Genomic DNA, 2,500 nt, shown 5'->3' on the forward strand with positions numbered 1-2,500 from the left:
GGGCGCCCAGGGTTCAAGTGCCTCATGAATATTCGGAGAGCGGTGCGCACAAACATCGGATTAAATCCCCTTCGTCCGACAGGAAGAGAGGGCAAACAGAACTCACATTTTTTACTTAAGTAAAAGTATCAATAATGCAATGTAGAAATACTCTGTTACAAGTAAAATTCCGGCATTGAAAATTGACAGTGTTTGTTCACAAGCTGTTCCAGCCGGCTCTCACTGTATTTCACCAAACTTCTGGTTCCAGTTTTGCCTCTCATGCGTGTCAATGGCGCCTGACTGGTCCGTGGACTGTCTGTACCTTCTCCTATCATAGCCCTGGACTATAGCAGGGAGTGAGCTGCTTCGTACAGTAATTACTGCCCACTTGTATACTGGCTCAAATAAACATCCCTCATTCCTTCCAATAAATGTTTTTATTAATTTACAGCAATAGGAATTTAACTGGAGGAAGTCTTCTCACCATAAATAAATGTCATTTTAATTTTATCAAATTTTACTGCTGTTTTTTTCATTGCGAATTTTATTACCATCCGGATCAACAGTCAGTAATTAGAAATATTTTCTGGCATTTTAGAGTTTAGAATAACTAGACGAAGTGAGACGGACAGAGAGAGAGAGCAGGACATACACGGTTTTCAGATTTCAAACGCGAATATTTCAAAGAAACCAGGAATAACTCTAACCCTAACTCCTAAACCTGGCCTCTAAACGTCTGATCCAGCCCTAACCACAACCTGAATCTTTTCTTAATTTTAAACGCATCTCTAAAAATATTCTTTTAACCATAAAACAAGCAAAATGGTCCTCAAAATGTCTATTTCTAAAATTCTACTATACTTGTGGGGGTTAACTCTTTCACTGCCAGAGTATATACATTAATAAACTCACCCACTGCCAGAGATTTTCGTGTTTTATAACCTTTTCAACTGGTCACAGAAATGTTTGATCCATAATGATCCATCAATCCATCGTGTGTCGACACAAACAGGATCTATGTCCGATCACCAGAGGGAAAAAAAATCACCCGTGAGGTAACGCTGAAAACAGCATCTTTTGTCAAAAAATGCACGTCTTTCCCACCTCCCCAGCTGGCCACAGAACATTTATATACATTATGATCGCTTGTGAGACTTGGTTGGTAAACACAAAGGGGATAACTGTTCGTCGTGCAGAGAAAAAATAAATAAACTGGAACTATCGCTTCCTTTGCCACTGTGTCTCGTCGAATCCAGGGCAAAACAAATGACCTGAAGTTACAAGCATTTGCAGGAAACTAATAAACAGGAAGCGGACGGAGGCGGAAATCTTCGGATGACATTATTTCCGTATCCGTGTGGGTTACAGTGAAAGTGGTCACTCCGGATTATAGATCACAGCGCGATCTTTAAAAAAACTACTAAAAAAACTATTCGACACGTTAACGCCTCCATGGCAGGCAAAGAGTTAAAAGTATAGTAATACAAACACTCACACATAGTCCTACCTTGGGGTCCATACTGTGATCCTTGGGGCCCATAGGGCCCCCCCGTGGGGGCGCTCTGGGGGTAGGTTCCCATGCCGGGGTACACCACCGGACCCCCGGGTGAGGGGTGGTGGTGGGGGGACATGGGGGGTCCCGACTGGGGGGAGGCAAACTGAGACGAGGTCTGGTTCCTCTGGATGCTGGACATGAACCCTGAGACACGCACACGTGCACGCGCACACACGCACACACACACACACACACACACACGCACACACACACACACACACACACACACACACACACACACACACACGGAAATAGCAATAAACAATAAATCAGTAGTTCTCAAACTTTTTTCGTGCCATGGACCCCCAAATTATATATATTTGGCCAGGGACCCCCATCTGAAAAAGTTTTTTGACAGGAACCCCCAGATGTGAAGATTTATGTTAAGGTTCAAATTATTGTGATGCTGAATTAACAAATGTTTTTTTCTTTGCTTGATTTCCAGTGGTGGAAAGTAACTAATTACATTTACTCAAGTACTGTACTTAAGTACAATTTTACTTTACTGGAGTATTTCCAATTTTCAGTACTTTTACTTCTAATCCATCTCAGAGGCAATTATTATACTTTTGCTCCACTACAATTATTTGAAAACTTTAGTTACTTTGCAGATATAAATTATTACATTATAAAACATACATTAACCACTTCAGCCCTATTTTATACATAGGCTATTTGAAAATAGCCGATCTACAAGCTCAGAACGCGTCGCGAGCTTGTAGATCTGCTATTTTCATTTTTTTTTTTACTTTTACTTTTGGTACTTTAAGTACATTTTGATACCAATACTTTTGTACTTTTACTCAAGTATATTTTTATTTCCGGACTTTTACTTGTAACGGAGTACTTCTGCATTGCAGTATTGATACTTTTACTTAAGTAAAACATTTGAGTACTTTTTCCACCACTGTTGATGTCTTTGCTGTGTAAAGAACATTGAATAGCCTTGTTGTTGAAATGTGC

The 2,500-nt window shown here is 40.4% G+C and overlaps 1 protein-coding gene across 1 annotated transcript in view; it reads right to left on the bottom strand.

Annotated features, from left to right (window-relative positions):
- LOC308074654 (AT-rich interactive domain-containing protein 1B-like) overlaps positions 1-2,500 on the bottom strand; it is a gene marked incomplete at its 3' end in the record, with an annotated part of 84,427 nt that overhangs the window by 63,543 nt on the left and 18,384 nt on the right. Inside the window, exon 4 of the mRNA XM_080414161.1 lies at positions 1,490-1,681. Coding sequence (XP_080270287.1) covers positions 1,490-1,681 — 192 coding nt within the window. The remainder of the gene's footprint in view (positions 1-1,489; positions 1,682-2,500) is intronic.

This window comes from Gymnoscopelus braueri (assembly GCF_963280865.1).
Source record: "Gymnoscopelus braueri genome assembly, chromosome: 19".
In the NCBI taxonomy this organism is placed as follows: Eukaryota; Metazoa; Chordata; class Actinopteri; order Myctophiformes; family Myctophidae; genus Gymnoscopelus; species Gymnoscopelus braueri.